Source organism: Hemicordylus capensis, chromosome 1 (assembly GCF_027244095.1).
Source record: "Hemicordylus capensis ecotype Gifberg chromosome 1, rHemCap1.1.pri, whole genome shotgun sequence".
Lineage (NCBI taxonomy): Eukaryota > Metazoa > Chordata > Lepidosauria > Squamata > Cordylidae > Hemicordylus > Hemicordylus capensis.
The window spans coordinates 244968802-244991142 of NC_069657.1; the positions used below are offsets into that span (position 1 = coordinate 244968802).

The following is a 22341-nucleotide window of genomic DNA, read 5'->3' on the forward strand; positions in this document are numbered from 1 at the left end:
GTTACAAGATAGCAAATTCCCTGATGGAAGTAGGGCAGGCTATGCCAAGATTGGTTGTGGCATCTGAACCCACCAATCTTGGCATATCAGAACCTGGAAAGGAAGTAGATACCTGGCACAGGGGCTGGGTGGGTTCTTGTGAACCTGCCCTGTGTAGGATTCAGTCTTGCCCTTATATTGCTAGCAAATGTTTTCACTCTATCGTTCATGTTTGTTTTGATAAACACAATGGTAAAACTTGATTCTTGGTAGTAAATAAAAGCAAAGAATGTCTATGCTGGGCCCATCCAGGGCAAGTTTGGATCATAACCATGTGCCCAGAGAAACACATGCCAAGCACCCCTCCCCCCTCAAAATTCTCAAAGCTGGACAAGGTATTATCTTTAAGGATAAATATACTATTTTATGTGTGTGGAAGAATCCAGACATTGGGATCTAAGAACTCATCCACATAACTTTTTAATGTGTGTGTTGTTCATTTTTATTACTCATATTTGTTATGTAGCTGTCTGTGTCAATTATCTTGTGCTGAGTTCAGCTGTTCTGCCTCAACTCAAGCTGAGTCTTCTGTATGGATTATGTCTATAACATGCTGAGATGACATTGTTTTGGTTCTTTCATTCACAGAAACTCATGAAGCACTGGTGGTCATAAAATGCCCCAAACTGGGTTCAGTTCAGTGCAAATGGCAGTCACATTACCAGCTCAGCTCATGGTGGCTCTGCTTGGATTGCCTAAAAACTGGGCTGCCAAAAGTTTGAATGTGAATGAGTAAAGAAATGTTGTTCCAGGAGTGTGGTACTATTTATAGGAGACTGTCAAATTCAGGATTCCCAAATCCCTAAAAGCACAAACAGATATTCTGTTCTACCTAGGCTCAGTAAAATGTCCTGCAAAATGGAATGCTGCATTCAAGCCAGAAGAAAAATATCCCTTAATTGTGTTTTCCCATGGACTTGGAGCTTTCAGGTAATAAAGCCAAAAAGAGCCAGGTTCATCCCTGATATGTGATTGCATTCAAACCATGTAATATACCAGGATAAAATTTTGTTCATCTAACTAACAGTATTTAAGAATGGTTCAGCATGTAGTGTTACCTGTTTAATAAACATTACTGATGGGAATGAAAAGTAGTAGCAATGCTAATTTCTGGAATACAGATACAGTGTGTTTTGTAAACATATTTACAAAATTCAAAGGTACAATATAAGAGTTTATTATTTACTGACGGTAATCTGATTTGAAAAATAAAAATGATACAAATACTAATTATTATTATTATTATTATTATTACCACTACACAGTCGTGCCAGTATAGTTAAGATAAGGAGTTGTTTCAGTATCCTATCATTATTAGCCCTGGATATTCTATTGGTGATAAAATCAAAACTATTTGCCTAATCTGCCTGATCATGTGCAGACATCAACTATGTGACAAGAGATACTGCCCTTTCAAATTAAGTTCAGATACTTTGAAAAATGGCATAGATGTAGCGATTTAAATATCAGCTCCTAAAAAGAGGGGCTCACATGTTTGCTACACATTGTTGCCATCAGATAACATATCTTATGTTGGAATTAAAATGAAGAAAAAATATACTATGCTGCTTTAGAAATGAACCCACACTTTGTCTTGGTTTTTGAGCTTGAGATTAGGCTGGGGAGGGATGCATTCAGGTATACTCTCAACAAATGCAGTTTCCCTAGAGATTCCCCTGATAAATGTCTGCCTGATGCATCTCTTCAAGACACAGTGCTTCCTGAAAATGCCATCTATATAGTAAATGTTCAGCCAGAAATTCAAGAGGTCTCCAGTCCAGCCACATTAACTTCCTACAGGTACATCTGGTGGTTCTCTGCCAAATCATCCCTGCAAGACACAGATCTTTACCCAAATGCTATGTACTGTGGCAGGACTTGAAACCTTACACTCAACTTACTTGGGAGTAGACCCCATGCCCTTATTCGTGAGAACCTTGCCTCCTTTCTTGCAAAAAGACCTGAACTTACTCATGGGTAGCTCCTCAATGTTTCTTGTTGGTATCCTCTATTAACTGCTTCATTTAAGGTGGTTTATAAATCTAATAAATAAATAAAACTGAGCAAAGAGGCACTTCTTGGTGGCTCTCTTATATTTTGCAAGTGGAGAGCAGCTGTCTCCAGTGACTTTCTGGTGCATGCGTGTGTGCCTTCCTTGCTTTCTATTGTGAGCCATTTAAGGACAGGAAAACATCTTAAGTATATATTTATGTATTTATTGATATAAATTGCTTTGATAACATTTTTTGAAAAAATTACAGATAAATATCTGTAGTTGTAGACATCACATCCTTATGAATAGACATCAGCCTTACTCATGGGTTGACCCTGAAACATGTGAGCAGACCTCATTTATGAGGTCTGCTCTTGAGAAAAGATTCAGGGTTTCCTTCTGAGTAAGGACCTGAGTACGTTCTACTCACCTGTAAGTCTACTCATTTGTGTTCTACTAGTGAGTGAAAATTGTCTTCTACTGGTGAGAGAGTAATCACCAGTGAAATCCTCATGAGTACTCATGAGTAGACAATCTGCCTTTCTCATGAGTGGACTCTCATGGTTATCCATGAGTAAGTATGGGCTCTTTATGAGTGAAGCTGAAATTTATTATAGCCGAGGATGTACGGTTTTCTCAGGAATAAGGTTGTGGGGTCTACTTGCTAGTTAGGATATGAGTGTACCTGCAGTAAGGGTGCAGTCTACTCATGTGAAGTTGTGAATGCATAGAGCCTTATTTCTAAAGCAGCATAATATACAAGACTGTACAGTCAGTACAAAGTCTGTGGCATGGAAGGTGGGCACCTTAACTTGCAATTTCCATGTTTTTACTGTAGTTAAATACCTAGAATATTGGATGTAGACCTAGGACTTCCTTATTCTTAGTTCTGTTTGTGTAAACTAGCAATTATTTTAGTCTGTTAAATAACAGTTATAATTCTGTTTGTATAATAGCAATTATGGCTGTGTTCACACAACCATGGTGATTCTGGTTCAAGAGTTAACTAGGATCATTGAGCCCTGCAGAGGTGACTGTTAGAACACAGAATTTCAGGGCACTCATGGTCAAATTGCTGGGGTTTGATCAGGATTGCCCTGAAATTCTGTAGTCTATGTGGCCATTCACACAACCTATCATGGGGGGGGGGGCAGGGCGGAAGGCTTTGCAAACCTTGCCTTTCCCTCAGTGAATGGACTTGGGCAGTCTTCAAACTTTATTATGGTCCTTGCCAACCATAAACACAGATAGCAAACAGCCAACACCACCAAAATAGTCAGGAAAGAAAAGGTGTGCATGGGGTGGTGGTGAATGAGCCGTATAAGCAACATAAATTATTAATAGCCTTAGGATTAAAATCTAATTAAGAACCTGCATTAATTCATGCCTATCCCTACAAGCTGCAATACAAAATCCAGCAACACTAGCTGTCATTGATGAATTCTAATCTGTGAAGAGAAAAGGGAGACAAAATTTATCAGATCTGCCTGGCAATCTCAATAAAATGGAGCAATAAAAGTAGAGCAAATATCACAATAATTTGGGCAGTATAAAAGAATGTGACCCACTGTTTTAATTGATCCTGAGCCACAGGGCAAGTTGGTTCAATAAATGAAATGTTTCAGTACCCACTCTCCTGCTAAAACAGGCCATTGAAAATGCTCTCCTATGCTTTGGAATTAAAAGATCAGTGACTATTGAGCTATCTGGCGGGCATACGAATACTCATAACTCTCCCTGAACTAATATGACTAGAGGCCAGACTCTGATCTTTTTGTAACTCACATTCCAAAATTTGCTAAGGGCTAATTGAGCTCAATCATATCCTAAGGATATCAAAAGATTAGGAATAAATCTATATGTAAAGATGTAGTCCTATCTAGATGAAAAATATAAAGTAGTATAGCGTTGGAGGGGTCTTCTAGGCCATCCAGTTCAACCTCATACTCGATGCAAGAAATCCAGAGCTAGAGCATCCCAACAGATGGCTGCCCAGTCTCTGACTGAAGACCTCCAGCAAGAGCGCACCTGTCCCCCAGTTAATTAGTTCCATTGTCAACCTGCTCTTACCATTAAAAGGTTTCTCCTAATGTTCAACTGAAACCCATCCTCCTGTAACTTAAGCCAATTAGATGCTATCCTAGATAACATCTAATAACAATTAGATGTTATCCTGCCTTCTAGGGCATCAGAGAACTAAGCCTTTGCCCTCTTCTGACAGCCCTTCAAGTATTCAGATAGATTGCTATCATGTCCCCCATTAGTCTTCTGCCAAACACAATTTTCTCAGTCCATCTTCTTCCAGATTTCTTTCTTTGAGAAAGCTTAGACTGTGGTCCCAGAACCTGAAATTGTCTCCTTGACACCATAATAGTAACCACTCATTCACCTGAATTCTTTTTCTCTCCCTTTGTTAGTCCTCTACCTTTCTTGGCAGTAATAATAAAACTTTGACGTACTAGCCATAGGCTTTGACAAAACAGCATCAATAATACACAGTAAATCTTAAAGTCAGTTTATCTTTTATATTTATAAGAATTGATTAGAACACACTTTAGCCCCAGGGTTCCTTGTGCTCTTTGACATGGTCTCTGTATTTTACACTTCTGGACTTCACGCATGTGCAGAGACCATGTTGGGAACTTTCTAAGCATCTTGACTCCTGTTGTGGTGGGAACCCACCCTGCTCCCAACCACTCTATGTAGCTGCGCCTCTCCTCATCCCCTCAGTCTTTCATTATCATTTGACTTCATTAAGCACTATCTGAGTTTCTGCAAGTAAAAATAATTCTAGTTAATTATTTTCCTTTCACTTCTGTTCCTTCTTGTTTGTTTATTGTGGGTATTTAGTGCTGTTAGTTTTTCACATTTCTTTATTTTTCTGGGGGGCCCATTCCCTTCTCCTTGTCTGCTGTGGGAGATTAGACCTAACGGTCCTTGTTATAGGATGAGTAAACATACACTGCAAGTGTGCAAGTGGACCAAGCTACCATCGACAGATACCCATAACAAGTGCCTGTTTTGCCTCGGTAAGGCACATGTTGTCGAAACCTGCTCCCACTGCCAAAAATTCACCAAACAGGCCAGGGGGAAAAATAGAGCAACATGCTTATGCTCCGTGTTGTGGGAGCAAGCCTCACACTCCTCACAGCAACTCACAACTTCTACAGCTCCAACCATGTCCCTAACAACCACTGCGACCTTTTCAGGATCTCAGTCAGTCACAGACTTGGTGACACCACACTCCCCAAAATCTGTATCAGTACTGACAGCTCTAGTACCGTGTACTCCATGCCCGACGCCGAGTGCACCTGTCTTGACCCCAGCCAAAAAAATTGCCCCCATCCTCCAGTAAGTCACACTCTACCAGGCCCATGGCTACTTTGGCAGCCTTCAGTAGGGCAGTGCCATTGGAGACCATATGTCAAGCAGCCACTTGGGCAACATTGCATCTTTCATCCAGCATTATGTGATAGATTGTCTAGCATAAAGGGATGTAAGCTTCAGCACAGCAGTTCTCCAGTCAATTTTCAGCTAGAACCCCTTTCCAGGTAAGGCAGCTTGTTATGTGCCCAGAAGTGTAAAATACAGAGACCACATAGAAGAACAACAGGTTGCTTACCTGTAACTTTGGTTCTTTTAGTGGTCATCTGTACATTTACACTTCTGGGCTTCACACATGTGTGGAGACCACGTAGGGAAATTTCCAAGCTTCTTGACTCCTGTTTTGGCAGGAACTCCACCCCCAATCATTATATGTAGCTGCGCCTCTCCTCATCCCAGCAGTCACAGACTCTGCCTGAAGCAGACCCCAGTGGGGATGATGGGAGGGATGTAAAAGGACAGATAACCACTAGAACCAAAGTTACAGGTAAGTAACCTGTTGTCCTTTCCCATAGCCTCATAGTATCAATCATGTACTTGCTACCTTTCTTAACTGAGAAAAAAACATTAAAATAAGGATTGATAATGCAAACTGATTAATATGAAACTGTGTCTTGTACATGCAGACTTTCATAGCAGCAGGAGGAAACAGAAGAAGCATTAAATTGAAATGTATATTTTAAATGAGCTATAGATACAAATGCCCTTTGAATTCTGTCAGAAATGAATTAATCCATTTAATTTATTTGTCATGTTTGTCAACAGAACTATCTATTCGGCAGTTTGCATTGAAATGGCATCTCGGGGTTTTGTTGTTGCTTCTGTTGAGCACAGGTATGAAGTACCACTTACACACTGTGAACGGAATATGGAAAGACTAGAAACAGAAAACAAGTGTGGGTTTTAGAAACTTAACTTCACTGCACTAGTTATTTTGGACTACAGTGTAGTATTTTCCTATGTGGGAGGGTTTTTGGAATGAGTCTAATATTAACTTACCAGACATGAGTTTGGGGTGATATATAAATATACTTAAATAAATAAATGTATGGAAAACATTACACTGGAATCTTGTGGATTTTTCAAGAAAGATTTGAGAGCTGAATACTTGGTAGTCCTTGATAATGAGTGATTCTGAAAAATCCACATGAACGTCCACTATGGACATCATCCATATGTATTCCTCCAAGGGGATGTTTGAAAATCTAGCCATTTGAATGGCATTCCATAAAATGTTGGTCATCTAATTTGGTTAGCAGCAGTACAGACATGCATGGTTAGCTTCAGTGGGGTGAAACAGATCCACCAGCAGGTACAATCTCCAGTCACTCAGCCAGAACTATTACTTTGATTGCATTACCGCTGTTTAGGCTTGCTGTCGGCCTTTAAGAGATCTGCAGTTTAGGCTCGCTGTCAGCCTTTAAGAGAGCCCTAAAAACCTGTTTGTTTGGCCTGGCCTTCCAAGGCTTGTGTGTTGTTGTTTTTAAAAGTATTTTAATTGGTTTTATATAGTTTTAATCATTTTTGAATTGTTTTTATATTGTTTTTAGCATTGTGTTTGAATTGTGGGTTTTATGTCTTTTTAAAAAGTTGTTGTACACCGCCCAGAGCCTCTGGATGGGGCGGTTTATAAATGTAATTAATTTAATTACCAGAAGGAAACAAAAAGGGTAAGGCAGCATAGAATGTATTTAGGCTGATGATTCCTGAGCCATGCATTACTAAATGTTTTTTCTTTACTGCCTCTGATTATTCTGAAGAGTAAATGCAGAGCTGATTACTACATGCCTAGGAAAGAGCTAGGCTTTGTCCTCCACTTCCTATGGGCTTCTTTAGAGGAACCCCTGCACCTGTTTTGTATAAGTAGTACACCTGCTTTACTGGCTGTGATGGAAAATATTGTTTGTATTGGGTCATCTAATAGGCAATGCCCTTAAAATTAATGTTATGATTAATAATGTGTAGCATTCCACTTTCTTAACACATTTTTTCAGTATTATAAGCCCTGAAACTAAATTGTAAGTTGGTTTTAATATAGTTACTAAGGAATTATATTAAATATAGATACCATGGTACAGTTCTTAAAGGGAAGGGGGTGTAGGCTTCTCACAAAAGAAGCCTGAAGCATTCAAATCAGTATTTTCCTTTGTGTTAGAGACCAGTCCTCTTCAGCTACATATTACTATACAAAGAAACCTGCCTTAGAAGCAAAAGGAGACGCTTCAGTGCTGCACAAGGAGTGGATCTATTACAGAAAATTAAAAGCGGATGATGATGAAGTTTCTCTGCGTCGGCAACAGGTCCTCCAAAACTTGTGTAATGCTGCAGAGGCATCATGGGGAAGAGGGTCGTCCTCAGTTTCAGACTAAGGATGTGCACCAATGTTTTGGCGGGGCAGGGAGTGATACCTTCAGGCATGAGTAAAACAGGCCCTTACTTGTTCCACCCCCCTGCCACTTTCCCAGGCGTGGTGCTACACCACTTAGAAGTCTGCATGCAGCTGCAGGGCTTCACCCAGCGGCCTGTATGTGATGGCGGGACACACACGGCCGCCATGCATGCTAGGGATGTGCACAAACATGTTTGAAGGCCCTTTTATGGGCCTCTGAACAGGTTCGAACACTGGGAGGTTCAAAGGTGGGGGGTTGTCAGACTTTAAGGGCAGGGGAAGGTGCACTTACCCCTCCCTCCCACTTTTACCCCACCGGCGCCCGGACTTTTGTAAAGTCCTTCGGGGCGGCAATGTACCTCCCTGCCGCCCTGTCCCCTCTTCAGACAGAAATACCTGGCGTCACGCCAGGCAGGCTCGTGTGCAAATGCAGCGTGCGCATGAACCTGGTGCACACATGCGCGTCAGGTACTTCCAGCCGGAGAGGGGATGGGGTGGCAGGGAGGTACGCTGCCGCCCCTGAGGGCTTTACAAAAACCGAGTGCTGGTGGGGGGAAAGCAGAGGGAGGGGTAAGTGCACCCTCCCCTGCCCTTAAAGTCCGACACACACCCCACCTTCAAACCACCCCCACCCGGTTCTGTGCACATCCCTAGCACATGCATGGTGGCCATGTGTGTCCCGTGGCCACATGCAGGCTGCTGGGTGAAGCCCTGCGGCCATGCCCAGACTTCTGAGTGGTGCAGCACTGCACCCAGAAAAGTGGCAGGGTGGAGGAGAGGCAAGTAAGGAACTGCTTTACTCATGCTTAAAGGTACCACTTCCTGCCCCACCAAAACAATTTGATGGGCAGTTTGACAAATTGATTCATGCACATCCCTATTTCAGACCACATTTGCTTATTTATCAGGAGTCGTTACATCTTTGAACAGCACATTGGTGCTGTATGCTGTGAAAGACTAACAAAGTACTTGCAGAAGGATGTTGCACTAGGACAGAGCTACTTGCACTGAGTCCAGAGCTTGTGTTCCAGACTAGCGTTGCACTACCACAGGCATTCCCAACAGGTACTTGAAGGGCTCCCAGAGGGCACTCGGAGTCCTTCTGCCTCCCCACACTGCAGCCTCATTATTTGTTCCCCATCTGAGGATTGCCATCTTGAAGCTGTCATGTCCTCAGGGATGTGTCTGCCGCAGAAGCGGAGGGAGGAGGAGGAGAGTGAAGCCCCTCGTCCTCAGCTCCTGATTGGCTGGCTAAGCTCAGCATACCCCTCCTCTTAGCCTGGCTGACAGACTTAAAAAAAAAATTAAGACTGAGTATTTCCTCTGCAATTAATGGGAAAAATATATTTGTCCCATTTCAGTGGGAGTACTCACAAGGACCTTAATCTGGATGTAAGCCAGTGACTGGAGTAGCCTGTTTCATAACTCTTAACATTTAAATATATGTGTGTGTGTGCACAGACCATCTCTAAGAGGTACCTGTGATGAAGGCTTGCATCAGAAGGGTACACTTGTCACAAAAGGTCGGGAACCCCTACGCTACCACCTGCATGCTTGCCCAACAATTGTGCAACCTGCAGCATGCCTCATTTATTTCAAAGGGAACTTTTGCTCAAAGGTGCAGTTCTGCAGATCCCAGTTTTTTAGCACAGGGCATATATGATCGTGTGCTAGTGCAGCTTTGCTCATTTTGCAAGTGCTTTGTTTGTCAAGCTGTTGGCCATCATTTTGGAGAGGGCTGACAATGGTATGAGTACCTATGGTGTCCATGCTTGTTTCTTTGTCTGTCTCTTTCATTTTCAGTCAAACAAAAACCCCAGCAAACCTGTTTAACGAGTGGGACCAAAAAAACCACATGTGCATACTCTCTCTTGCTATCTTCTTTGAAAGAACTAATCTGTTTCCAGCCTGTTACTCTTATACACAACTGATTTGACTTTTTTCTTAAATCCCTTTGTTTAAAAAAACAGGCCTATTTGACCTGTTTTCACAGCATTTATCTAGTTCTTATGAAGTATATTTAAAAAATCATATTAAAATATTTGGGACACTCCCCACCCACCCACCCCAATCTACTGAATATATCCAAGAGTACGTTGTTGGACCTTTTTGAATCACCTATCCATTCCAACATAAAATAGTACCACATATAGCTGTGACATAAAGCTAGAAGCAAAGAAGAATATGATTTTGCTTATTTACGAAAACTCATAAAGTTACAATCTAAGCACTGGATGTTCAAAACTCCACATTCAGTATAGGCTCCTGTGCAGTTCTATATTAATGAAATCATATGTATTTTTCTGTTTGTACACTTTTAATTTCCCCCCACTAGATTCCCAGTTGTCTACCAATGCATTCTGATAAATGAGGGTGTAAGTGTGAGGAAAGGAAAGGAAAGCGGGGGAAAATAATTGGCTTATTTTGAAATGAAGTTTAGCTGTTTGAAGTCCTCTATAAATAATTTACATTATAAGGCAGGGAACAATCTTAAATTCCTTCTTATCTATGAGCACACAATCCAGTCAAAGTTAAGCACTCTTAAATTTCATTAATTTAAGATAATACTAACTCTGCCATTGAGACTGGTTAGATTTAAAAGTACTTAATTTGCCCAATCCATGCCCTTTATTGAGGGCCTCTATTTATATAAGGCATGCCTTATCACTAGTACTGAGTATTAGTGTTCAGGTACTGGGATTAATGGAAGGTAAAGGTAAAGTCGGGTCAGTGTCGACTCCTGGTGACCACAGAGCCCCTGAGGGGTTTACACAGTATGAGATGGTGCCTTTCAGCATCTTCCTATATCGCTGCTGCCCGATATAGGTGTTTCCCATAGTCTGGGAAACATACCAACAGGGATTTGAACCAGCAACTTCTGGCTTGCTAGTCAAGTAAATAATAATTCTGTTGAGGTTAGAACCATCCCCTTGCAGAGTTAGCTGACACTGATACACTCAATTAATGTCTATTAACACTTGTCATTAACTTTTGCTATAGAGAGATTAAGGCCAGTACTTAGTTGAAGAAAGCCTATATTCTCATTTTTTGATACTACTGATTTCAGATACATAGAACATTTCCCCTAATAGTTAAATCAAAGGCTTGGTGCCTTGGCTCTGTAAATCGAAAAGGATAGTGGTTGGTGTGATGTGTTTTTTATGTAGGTTCAGCAAAGAGCAGATGAGTGCATTAGAGCCCTTGACCTCATGCTTAATATTAATTGTGGGAAACAAGTGGTGAATCTGCTGCCTTTGAACTTCAACTGGACGCTTTTAAAGGTAAAATACATTGCTTGTTTTTCCTAATACAAACAAAAACTATAAGTAGATTCTACTAAGAGCCAATGTTACATTAAGAATTTGGTTTGCCCTTCCATGATTCTTTTTCTCATGTAATAGTAGCCACGAAAGGGCCTGATGGAGGGGTGAGGCGGGATAGAGAATGTAACCTTTCCCAGCTTTAGACCCAATGGCTGACACACACACTACCAAAGCAGACGCAGAATCTAGAGCTCTAAGCCCATGGTGGCAACTTCTCCAATAAAGGGTGCCATTGTGGGTGCTTTTTGTTCTCTCCCTGAAAAGTGCTCTGCGCAACATGAAAGCATGTCCCCGAGGGCTGCTCAAGAACATCTGTCTACCAGGCACAGGGCACTCTGAAGGAAAGCTTTTGAAATTTGCCCTCCCCACATACACTGGCTGGGTTGAGAAGGCTGCTGCTGCTGCTGCAGGCACACAGCTCTCAGTTTCCTGTCCGCTTCAGTAGTTTGGATGTCAACCAGTGAAACCCTCTACCTCTGTTTGCCCTGGAAAAGGCAACTGTGATTGGTATCAGTAGTAGCTTCCCTCCCAGGGCAAATAGCTGCCGGGGGAGGATAACCTTTGTTAGGACCACACTGCAAAAGGGTTAACCTCTTTCCCCCAACACTGTCCTGATTCTTGCCCCTCCAATGGCTACTATTTACACAAGAAAAAAATAAAACAACAAAGGGAAAACTATGCATTTAACATCATCTGGTCCTGAACTAGGCTGTGCACTATAGACTATACTTTCCATAGAATTTTAGTGGCATTATTGTAGAGATATCATTACCTGTGACACGCATGTTCATTGTTTCTGCCCGAACATATGCTCTGACTAAACTGGTACTGAAGGTTTCAGTAGGGCTTCGAGCAGGAAGAGATAAAAATAGTGGCTAGGACTGCAAGAAGCACCACAGTTAGAAATGTGTGTCATTTTGAGTTACTTGCCACAGGAATTATTTTAAGCATGGATCATTGTTTCAATATACAGAAGTCTTCATCCTTTCACATATCTGCTCTGAGAATCCTCTTTCCTCAAAGGACACTACTACTTCCCTCAGCAATGCACCATGATTCAATAATATGACATTAACTTAACTGAAAACTGCTTAGTTTGCCACTCAGTTGACTGCCCTTCTCAAGTCCATGCCTCTAGTTATCAAGGTACTGTGGTATTGGGACTTGCACCCTGGGCAATAAGAGAAGTTTCGTCCTTTACTTTTCAGACATTCTGAACCAGTTCTAATGTCATATAGTGGCAAAAGTATTGGGTTTGGATATGGGAAATCTGAATTCGAATCCCTGTGGTGCTGAACAAGTCGCTGGAATGAAGTGTGACACCCAGTCATGGGATTGCTGCATCTCATCTTCTCTTCCTGTAACAGGTAGTCAAGAAAGCACAAGATGTGACATCCATCATGTTGTACATTGGCCTATTCCACACTGACTGGTCGATGGACAGAAGCGGGAGGGAGATGGGGAAATGCACATGAGGATGTTATCTCATGTGTTTCCTTACTTAAAAGAAGAGAAGATGTTACAAAGAGAGAAGCAAAATTTCAATACAACCAATATGGCATATAGTTAAGTGTGCCTAAGCCCAGTGGTTTCAGCAGGCTTAAGCATTCTTGACTCTATGCTGGATTGTGGCCTAAGTGTTTTCAGTATTTTCAGATTTTGTAGCATTTAAAATAGAAACAAACTGGAAGAGAGCTGGGCTGTCCTTTACCGTATTTTTAATTTCTTTTCAGAACTCTATAGACCCACAGAGGATAGCAGTGATGGGACACTCTTTCGGGGCTGCTACAGCCATTGAGACTCTTAGTAAAGATGTGCGATTCAAGTAAGAAATATAATAATAATTTTAAAATCCTACAAAGGTTTTTGGTTTTTTATTTCTATGTTAGGAATTCCTGAATTTTTTTCCCCCAAAAAAACATTCATTGTGAAAGTTTATATCTGCCCAAAGCTTTTTTCTGTGTAGAGACAGGGGATAAGTATGCATTTTGTAACTGCGTAGAAACCTTTGGAGAAGGTGAATGGTTTGCAAAGACTTCTGTAGAACCCAGTGAGAGATATAATGGCCCTACAATGCCCCATGACATCTGCACATCTCATTACGCCATACTGAGAGACTAGCAGCTGTTTTCTGGTATCATGGCCTTGTTCAGAAATATGGATAAACAAAAACAAAAAAATTCCCGTTTGTCATATTGCTCGTAGGGTTTGTTCAAAGAATCTTCACCCCAGGAATTCTGCCCAAGATAAGGTCAAGAGTGAGATTCAGACTCTTATGCTTCCTCCAGGGGCATTGCTAAATACTTAAAAGATGTAGGTCCACAGCCTCCCTTTTGTATATTAAACTCAAACATACCACCCCCCCTCTCCAAGAATAATTACATATGTTTTTAAAGGACTCTGATATTGTAATATAGCACCTATTAAGATGGAAGCAGCAGAGAGCGAGGTGAGACTAGGAACTCTCTCCCCTGCTCTGTGCAGGTGCCTCCACTACTGCGGTTCCTTTCTGGAAGAAGTCATGGAAGAGGGAGGTGGCTGAATCGATTTGGGGCTCTGAGCAATTCACGGTGGGGCCCCTGCCCCATGGATCACCCCCTGATGATGCCCCTGACTCCCTCCCCTGCTATTCTCACTGCAGGGAGAAACATAACTTTTTAGCCTGGCCTTTAGTGATTATTGAAATGATTTTTAACTTGTTTTAATTAGTTGTTTTTTATCTCTTTTTATATTTGTGAACCACGTAGAGCCATCTGGGTGAGGCAGTAGTTAAATAAATAGATAATTAAATAATTAAATGAAATGCCAGATGAACCGGGAAGCCCTCCCTCTATCTGAATACAGGCTCTCTCTCTCAGTGTTGAGGAGATCCCATGGATTTCCTGGCTTACAGGCAGGGACATGTAAAGAGCATGAGAGCTCTCGGCCTCTAACAGATTTTGTCTTTGGTAGATCAGCTGTTGAGGGTAAAATCAGATGATATTCAGAGCCTTAAAGTCTACTACACATTCACATACATTTGTCTCTTCCAAAGAAAGACTCAGCACATCTCACCACCTCATTCACTCACGGTCATTCAGGCACTAAAAAGTATCAATTCTGCTTTGAAATTAACTAAATCAGTTTGAACACTGTATTCTCCACTTTTAGAGATGGGACTTGAAATATTAAATATTCAAATTGTGGGGGCTTAAAAATGCAAGCCCTATCATTTGAATAAAGTGGATTTAATTCAAGTTATTTGCAGCCCCCTTTTGAGGAGGACTTGGGGACAAACTGAGGCATACTCTCTGCCAGCCCCCTCCTCTTTCCCCTAGCTAAAAACAGGGGGATCTAACCTTGTGGGGAGAGCAGAGGGATCCCATCAACATAAGAGAGGACCTTTCTTTATCAGCAAACCATGAGTGGAGCATCTTTTCCCACCAAGGATCAAGGGGTATAATTACCAGGTAAGGCTCTTCTGGCTGGAAGAAGAGGGAGAGTTGGCCACTGGGATTTTCAAGCGTTCACATCAAACACTCAAAAGACCCCTCAAGACTTTTGAAGTGATTTGTATGAACACTTGAAAATAACAAAAAAAGATTGGGAGGAGGAACAAGCAGCATTCCTATCCATTCCAACGTGTGGATGTTACCACGGTTAGCACATGGACTGTACTAATAACATATTAAAATTGATAGAAAAGGTTTGTATGAATGCCAGCTCAGATGCTTGACTTCTGTACTATCAAAACACCAAAGACTTGTAATACCATGTCACATTCGACCCACTCAGTCTCTGCCTTGATCTGTACAGGTGTGGCATTGCTCTTGATGCATGGATGCTTCCGCTTTGTGATGAAGTGTATCCCAGAGTTCACCAACCGTTGCTGTTTATTAATTCAGAAAAATTCCAGTGGCCTTCAAACATTCTTGAAATGAAAAAACTAGACTCCAGAGACAGAGAACGGAAAATGATCACTATCAAGTAAGTGCTAAACTATAGTAGCCTCATTAGTTACTTTCCAGAGGGAAGAGCACTGTCTAGAAGAGCTTATGGTAATCAGGCTGTGAGTTATTCCAGTGAGTTAGTAGGAAGTGAATAGCACTTTGCTAGATGCACTTATCAAAACAGATACTTTACCTTCACATTATAGAATTGTTGGGGGTAGAAAAAATACAAAGGTGGTCTAGTTCAGCTCCTACCTGCATGGTGACATGATCCGCTATATAGCCAAATCAGTATATCAGAGCAGCTGAAATAATGCAGTCAGTGGCCATACAAGTTTTTGTTTGTTCTCTTCCCACAAGGAAGGAGGAACTCTTGCAAAATGCATAAAACCCTCAGCATATGAGTAAAGCCAATACTGGGCTCAACCCCACCCACCTCCAGTCCCTTTAAGATTTTTGTTGTTCTTAACCTTGCTATCCACTTCATCCAATATCCCAGCCCCAGTTGTGTCCCTCCAGGATCCCTCACGAGAAAGGAAAGAAGTCAAGATATTAGGGAAACAAACTCATGTTTGTACAGTCTTTCTCCCTCCACAAATCGTTACGCTGATGAGCCATCACACCCAGAAGATCTGTGCCAGGAGTTGTGTGACAACTCTGATGATAACAACTGTGCAAGTGTATGTGGGGCAACAATATAGGCAGATTTGGGGACTAGCAGAATTATATTAAACACTCATTAAGCATGCAACATTTATTTTAATGATTGGTTAGAATAACTGAATAAAAATACATTCTTTTGATCAATCTATAAAATACTGTCAATCAGGCAGCAGAACTTCAAACAAAAGTTCTTACAAAAACCATATGTGGAAGCCATTACGTAGGAAGAATTAATGCTGCTTCTCTTTCATATAGAAGGAGAATACTTCCTCAATGAGGCCTGCTGTGAAACAAACCTGATGTATTTGTGAAACAGACTGGGATCCAAAGTGCCATTTGCATTGTCTCATTTGCATGCAGTCAGCCCCTCCCCCTCCACATTCCTCAAAAAGCCCCTCAAGGTTTGGGGCCCTGAGGATACCCTGTGAGGGTTGAAGGACTGCCAGACAGAAGAATTGCATAGGGGAGAATGGATTCCCACCACACACACACACACACACACACACTGCTTTAGTGCAGAGCTGCACAAGCTTAGCCCTCCAGCTGTTGTTGGACTACAGCTTTCATCATCCCTAACCATTGACCACTGTGACTGGGGATGATGGCAATTATAGTCCATCAACAGCTGAAGAGCCAGTTGTGCAGCCCAGCTTTAGTTTTATTGCTTGGTTTAGGTGAATATTCTCATAATATCAACTGATTACCTTAGATTTCTTCAATCAGGTGTCAGCCTTAGTAATAATAATGTATGAATACATGTGACGGAATGCAGTTGTGATAGAGTGATAAGAAGTGTTCCTTTTGTCTCTTACATATTGTGTATCTTTTTGCTTTAAAGTTGAAGCATACATTTTGCAAACATTGCTTGACTGTACACTTACCCTTTCGTAACAGTACGGCCATGAAAAACATTTTTTCTTTGCAGAGGATCAGTACATCAGAGTTTTCCAGACTTTACGTTCCTCGCTGGCAGCATTGTTGGGAAGATTTTTAGACTGAAGGGAGAAATAGATCCAAATATAGCTATTGATATTAGCAACAAAGCCTCATTAGCCTTCTTACAGAAACATTTAGGTAAGTTGCTACATTATTTTGATTTGTAGTCCAAAGGCTTGGAGTTGGGAACGCATTAAAGAAAAAGTGTTTTCACATACAAACCTCAGTATACTATCTATCTATCTATCTATTTATTATTAAAATTTTTATACCGCCCTTCCAAAAGGCTCAGGGCGGTTTACATTAAAACACCATTAAAATCAACTATACCATTTTATCCCTAGATGCCAAAAGTCAGGGGAAAGAATTTAGAGTAATGCATATACAGGAGATGCTTGAATATCATGGGATTTGCATTTGCAGTTTCAGCTATTCGCGGCCAAACTATATATACCTGGTTTCAGTTATTGCAGGGGTGGATTTCAGCCATTTGCCGTTCCTGTGCATGTGAGGCATTGTGGAACATAACCCCTGTGATATTTGAGGGCCTCCTGTATTACACTCGTTATGGGGATGCTGCCAGAAACAGCCTCCCTGAGACAGGTGATTCCATCAGCCATATGTGGCTTCTCTGCTTACCACACAGATTGCTGTCATCTCATTTGGAGTCTCCATGCCCTTTTGGCCATTCCCAGTGTCCACAATCTATATAAGTAGTTCTAAATGTTATGATTTGGGTAGAGATCACTCAGCAAAAGGAGACTGTTTTTAGCTCTGTGACACCTGGAAATATGTGCCTGAGGGCTATGCAATTCTCAGGGATATATTTTTGAGTGTCACAAAGTACTTGAGAGACAAGGGGAGATTGGTGGAAATCCTCCTCCCCTGCCACCTTGTTGTGAGCACTGCTACAGCTTTAGTCTGAAATCCAGCATGCTGTTCATGTGCTTCCTTTGCTTCATGCTTACAGCATTCTTCAGGATGTCTGCTGCTCTAAGTATGATGGTCTGAGTTACTTATAGTTTATTGCTCATTTAGATGAATAAGAACTGACCATTGCCAACAGTAAATTATTCGACAGATAATCAAACCACATGTGGACTTCTTGCCTGAGGGATCCCCTGAGGCATCTGGTGGGCCACTGTGTGAAACAGGATACTGGACTATTTAGGCCCTGATCCATCAGCGTTCTTCAAAAACGGATGTAAAAACTAGCTTTGGCCAGTCTTCTCTTTCCATATATATGACTTTAATTCTTTCACTTTCTATATTTTCATCTTTTGAAATTTATGTTCTACAGGTCTCAAGAAAGATTTTGACCAATGGGACCATCTCTTAGATGGTGAAGGGCTTAATGTCATTCCTGGAACCAACATTGACTTACCTGCAGTACCACCTCAGTCAACACAATAAAGATACAATGAAATATTATAGACTTCAAAATTCTTACTTGATAATGCTGCTTAGACATGGCAACCACATGCTGACAGTGCTACCTGGAAAATGAGAGTTTGAAGGATGCCATTTGTAATATCTAGATAGTTCCACAAAAGATAAAAATTGCTATATGGTTAAAACTGCAGTATTTCTAGTTGACCCATGTACAACTGAACTTTCTAATATTAAAGATGCACAAGGAACTTGTCAAATAAAGCTAAATTATAAAAATGGCTCCAATTGGTGGAAGATGATTTTGTGTAAATCACTTTGGGATCAGTACTCCTAAGATGCTATTTGTTTATTTGTTGTGAATGTTAATAAGAATATTGTCAAAATCAATAAAAATTTAATATGCAAAAAAAAAGGGGGGGAAACAGTTTGAAACATAGCCACTATGCTAACATTGAAACACAATTTAGAGCATTGTTCAAAATGGCTGCCGGGGTACGGGGGGGGATGCTAAAAATGAAATTCATAGACTTTAGTTTCTATTGGTAATGTAAGAATGCAGTTTATGTATAATTCAGGTTTTGATATTGTACAGTTTTTTGGTTTTAAAGGAAGTAAAATATAGATAATGCTGTGAGAGCACAGAAATGGTTTCTTTCAATCATATCAGAACTGTTATGTTCACACTAGTAATTAATAACTGCATGACCCATCTGTATTATTTGGGAATTGGACCCTCAGAAACACACCTGATAGGAGTTAACTAGAACTCTCCATACATAATGTGAAGATTGTACAATTTCTTCATAATATTAATTGGTATAGGGCAGACCCATCCTGTTGGTTTATTTAAAATATTTCTATACCGCCCAAAACTAGCATCTCTGGTTGGTTTACAATTAAAATTGACACCACTGTTAGTGTTGACCACATCCAGCTGCTTAAGCAAAACTTAATACAGCATAGTACTGTTTCCTGCCAGACTGTCCATTTCAGGTATCAAGAATATCTGAAATGTTTGTTTCTACTCTAAATTTAAGTTAATGGTGGTTATTACTGGTATGGCTAGTGAAGGCCACAGGCATGTAAAAAATGTTATGGGGGCAAAGTTTCCACCAAACTGCCCTGCGGTGAAACTAGAAGATTCCAAATGAGGATACTGTGCAGGTACAGAACTCATAGGTGTGGCTGCATAGCTGACCACTCAAAGAACATCAGTTACAGGTAAACAACCTGCTCTTCCAGAGGCCATCTTTCAATATACTGCAGATCACTATATCTATCTTCTGAGGGATTTTAATGTCTGAGTTGGTTCACCTACTTCTGAAATATGTTGAGCATCCCCACAAACCGAACATATCTGGTTCAGTTCGAGTCTGGTTCAGACTTGAACCAGAATGGGCAAACTGGTTTTGTGCACACCCCAACGATCAACCAAGGCAGGGAAGCAGATGAGAATTGACTCTTTCCTTCCCATCAACAAGATGAGCAGAGCTGTGAGTACATCCTCTGCAAACCCTATTAAGAACAGATTTATGGCCCTGGGCATGGAGAGGCCCACCCCTTAAGCTTGCTCTAAAGGAGACTGTATTGGACATCTCCTTCACTAACTAAGAGTTCAGGGCTGGGAACATTAGCTTTTTTTATTTTCAATCCCCTTCCTAATGATCCCTAGCATGGAATTTGCCCTTTTTCCACAGCTGCCGTGCACTGAGTTGATATAGTCAATGAGCTGTCAACCATGACCCCAAGATCTCTCTCCTGGTCAGGCCCAGATCCCATCAGCATATATGTGAAGTTGGGTTTTTTAGCCCCAATATGCATCACTTTAAACTTGCTTACACTGAACTGCATTTACCATTTTATCACCCACTCCTCCAGTTTGGAGAGATCTTTTTAGAACGCCTCACAATCTGTTTTGGATTCCACTATCCTGAATAGTTTAGTGTCATCTGCAAATTTGGCCACTTTGCTGCTTACTCCAACTTCTAGATCATTTAGGAACAAGTTAAAGAGCACCGGTCCCAGTACTGATACTTGGGGGACCCCATTTCCTACTTCCCTCCATTGTGAGAATTGTCCATTTATTCCTAGCCTGTTTCCTGTCCTTCAACCAGTTACCAATCTACAATAGGGGTGTGCACAGAACCAGTTCTGTGCACAGGCGGGAGGGTGATGGCTTTAAGGCACAGGGTTTCCTTACCTCCCCCACCAGCACTGCTTTAAAAAATGCTGGCGTGGGGCAGCTGTGTACCCACTTGCTGCTCTGGTCAGCATAAAACTGGAAGTAGTGGGCACGTATGCACCCACCACTTCCAGTTTTATGCTGACCAGGGGCAGCAAGAGGGTACAGAGCCACCCCACACCAACATTTTTTAAAGCTGTGCCGGAGGGGGGAAATGCAGTGGGGGAGGCAAGAGCACCCTCCCTGCACCTTAAAGCCACTCTTGCCTTCAAACCAGTTCAAACATGGGTGTTCCAAACCTGATTGACATTCTAAGACTAGAACACCAAACAGGTTAGTGCAAGTCCTTAATCCACACATGAACCTGTTCCCTTGTCCCATAACTTTTAAGTTTACACAAGAGCCTTTGGTGGGGAACGTTATCAAAAGCTTTTTGGAAGTCTCAATTATACTATATCAAGTACTATTACTTTTGTCCTCATGCTTGACACTCTCAAAGAACTCCAAAAGGTTAGTGAGGCAAGACTTGCCCTTGCAGAAGCCATGCTGGTTCTCCTTCAGCAAGGCCCATTCTTCTGTGTTTAACAATTTTGCCCTTAAGTATGCTTTCCATCAATTTACTCAGCACTGAAGTTAAGCTAACCGGCCTGTAGTTTCCCAGATCCTCCATGGATCTCTTTTTGAAAATCGGAATTACATTAGCTACTTTCCAGTCCTCTGGTACCAAGCCCAATAGGGACAAGTTACGTATTTTTGCTAGATCAGCAATTTCACATTTGAGTTCCTTCAGAACTCTTGGGTGGATGCCATCTGGCCCTGGCAATTTGTTCACTTTTAGTTTTTCAAGACAGTTTAGAACAGCATCCCTTGTCACCTTAAATTGGCCCAGTTCGTCAGCCTCTGAGCCTGAGAAGCTATTCTGGAGAAGGTATATGATCAGTATTCTCCGCCATGAAGACATGCAAAGAACTCATTGAGCTTCTCTGCAATCATATCCTCTCTTTCATGCCCTCCTCATCTAAGGGTCCAACCACCTCCCTGGCAGGTTTTCTACTTCTAATATATTTAAAGAAGTTTTTGTTATTCCCCTTGACACTTCTAGCTATATGCTCCTCAAACTCTTGTTTTGCATCCCTTATTGTCTCCTTGCATTTCTTTTGCCAGAGTTTGTTCCTTTCTGTTCTCTTCATTTGGCCAGGACTTCCATTTTGTGAAAGAAGTCTTCTTCCCTTTTATAGCTTCCCTGACTCTACTTGTTAGCCACACTGGCATCCTCCTGAACTTGGTGGTACGTTTCCTCTTTCTTGATATCCAACTGTGCATCTAGTATTGTGGTTTTAAATGCGTTCCATGCTTTTTGGAGTGATTTGACTCTCTTTTAGTGTCCTTTTTACCAGTCCCCTCATTTTTGAGGTTTCCTCTTCTGAAGTCCAACATATCCATGTCTTATGTGATGTCTGTTGTACGTGATGTCTGATACAACTCAGAGCAACTCGTGTCCTTCAGTTAAATATGCCTGCTCAAAGTAGGACAAACATTCCCTGAAACAAGCATCTTGGTAGTCAGAGCATAAATCCAACTCATCACAGTACTGACAGTTTAATTAGATAGCTTAGCAGCCTTTACTTATTTTAACGTTTTGAGACACAAATGGCTAACATACTGCATAAGAATACATCAGCCTCCTAACACTGCATTTGTGCATACTGTTACACAAAAGTTAGCCTATTGGAAATAAGGGGCTTACTTTTGTATAACAATTTGTACATACTCTTGCACAATATGTAAACTAGTGGGGAAGCAGGGGAGAGCAAGATGCTGGTATTCTGCAGGCCAATCCTCAGGTCAGCAAATACCCTGCCCAAATACACCACAGAAAGAGAAGTCTAGTGTATCTACTTTTTGTCTACAACCAAAAGGGCACAGCCTGTTGTCAAAAATTCACTGCAACCTTCAATCACCACCACCACCACCTCATTCATAAGCATTCCAAGAAGTATGGTAAGGACAGAAGATTTGATTTGGCAGTATCATTACATCACTGTGGTGCAACATTTGTTTGCTTGAAATGATTTGAGAGTACAGAGGCAGAAACATCTCAGGTGGTGGAT

The 22341-nt window shown here is 41.3% G+C and overlaps 1 protein-coding gene across 2 annotated transcripts in view; it reads left to right on the top strand.

The window, feature by feature from the left end:
- Nucleotides 1-18682, top strand: part of PLA2G7 (phospholipase A2 group VII) — a 39281-nt gene extending 20599 nt beyond the window's left edge. For both annotated transcript variants that reach the window (XM_053284067.1, XM_053284068.1), the window contains exons 4-11: nucleotides 876-969; nucleotides 6182-6250; nucleotides 7572-7716; nucleotides 10973-11086; nucleotides 12862-12953; nucleotides 14924-15094; nucleotides 16646-16794; nucleotides 17957-18682. In XM_053284067.1, coding sequence (XP_053140042.1) covers nucleotides 876-969; nucleotides 6182-6250; nucleotides 7572-7716; nucleotides 10973-11086; nucleotides 12862-12953; nucleotides 14924-15094; nucleotides 16646-16794; nucleotides 17957-18069 — 947 coding nt within the window. In that variant the 3' untranslated portion in view covers nucleotides 18070-18682. The remainder of the gene's footprint in view (nucleotides 1-875; nucleotides 970-6181; nucleotides 6251-7571; nucleotides 7717-10972; nucleotides 11087-12861; nucleotides 12954-14923; nucleotides 15095-16645; nucleotides 16795-17956) is intronic.
- The last annotated feature ends 3659 nt before the right edge of the window (nucleotides 18683-22341 follow it).